Genomic DNA, 1,520 nt, shown 5'->3' on the forward strand with positions numbered 1-1,520 from the left:
GTGTCATAACTCAGGCGCTATTGCCTTAGCAACTGATCCTATCCTTCACTCGAAGACTAAACATGTTGAACTTGACCTTCATTTTATCAGAGAAAAAGTTGCTACTGGTACTATTCAAGTGGGCTATGTTCCAGCAACAGATCAAGTTGCTGATATGTTTACCAAGCCATTAGGTTCTGCCCTTTTCAGCTACTTTTGTACCAAACTTGGAGTAATTGCTCATGAAGACATTATTGCGAATACTATTTGGCTCTTTGATGATGATTATGCCTTTGTTTAAACACAAGAACAAAACTCTTGCTGGGTGGATATTAGTGTAACTACTTGTCCACGTCAGTATTTAGTTGTAATCAGGTTTAGAGTTTGTTTTACTGTTTGTTATTTTGTACTCAAGTGGTTCTGACTTAGTCACGTGGCTCTCTAACAGTGTAAATCTCTAAGGCCATATGGCTATGTATGTACGATCAGTTTATTGAATAAAGATAGAGAGCAGAGCATTATTTTTTTCATATTCTTTAAGAGTAGTTTCTGGTAAACCAGACATCACTAACTGATCATTAGAAACAACGAAACATGCGGTTTCACGAAGAAAGCCACCGAAGTGGTATAAGACCGCTGTTGTGTCGTCACTATCAGATACCGTTTGCCTATTAAGATATCCCATTAGGTTCTTCGGTTTCAGTAAAATTTCCTTATCACTATCTGAATTAAAATACTTTGAATCCTGATATTCTACACTTCGACGTAGTGAGGTTATGCAGTTAAATTTGCGAGCCTCCACAGAAGAGTCCTTACTCATGAGAAGTTTGGAAACAGTTCCCAAGGGCAATGTAAAGATGCTTAATAGAACACCAACGAAGTCCTTCCCTGCTTCAGCATACAGTACTTTATTTTTCTTGTCGTCTACCATCAGAGTCGCAGAAATCTGCTTCTGACTTTCGGATGAAGCCATTATCGTGGAGAGCCAGAAGTCCTAAACACTAGCAGATGTTTTCTGTAAGTTCAATGGAAGCTGCATGTCATTTTATATAGAGAGTAAAACCTTAAAAGATGGTACAGCATCTATCTCCTGATTAACAACGACTTTTTGTTCTCTTAAAATAGCATAGTACCAAGGCGTTGCGCCTCCTCGTTCGCTGTTAAATTTTCGTAAACTACCAAGTAATAACAATTAAATACGAACTCTACACTTCTAATTTCATTGAATCACATATAGACAGACAGTCCAAGGAGTATGAATACGAAACTTTTACTCCCAAATGATCAGATAAAATGGATGATACAGACAATTAATGATATTAGAGATTGGAGATAGAGATCAACATCCGCCTCAAAAACCATGAAAATGACTTGTTGCTGGTACTTGCTGGTGTTAATAGAGTAACTTTTTAAGTTACTATCTGATATTTTTAATTTTAATTATAGTATTACCAGAATTACAAGAATGTTTAACACCATTTTAATATCAACTATTAAGCAAGAGCACACTATATGGTAAATTTAGCTAGGCTACATGAGTT

The 1,520-nt window shown here is 36.4% G+C and overlaps 1 protein-coding gene across 1 annotated transcript; it reads right to left on the reverse strand.

Annotated features, from left to right (window-relative positions):
* Positions 1-469: 469 nt before the first annotated feature.
* LOC129290050 (uncharacterized) lies at positions 470-952 on the reverse strand. Its single transcript, XM_054926767.1, has one exon. It carries the CDS (start codon positions 950-952, stop codon positions 470-472), a length of 483 nt encoding a protein of 160 aa, XP_054782742.1.
* Between the last annotated feature and the right edge of the window lie 568 nt (positions 953-1,520).

This window comes from Prosopis cineraria, unplaced genomic scaffold (genome assembly GCF_029017545.1).
Source record: "Prosopis cineraria cultivar Desert tree isolate PC_DT_omini unplaced genomic scaffold, ASM2901754v1 PC13, whole genome shotgun sequence".
Taxonomy (NCBI): domain Eukaryota; kingdom Viridiplantae; phylum Streptophyta; class Magnoliopsida; order Fabales; family Fabaceae; genus Prosopis; species Prosopis cineraria.

Bases quoted from the DNA above. Each gene is read 5' to 3' on its own strand.
- LOC129290050 (XM_054926767.1), bottom strand. From the start codon at position 952: ATGGCTTCATCCGAAAGTCAGAAGCAGATTTCTGCGACTCTGATGGTA.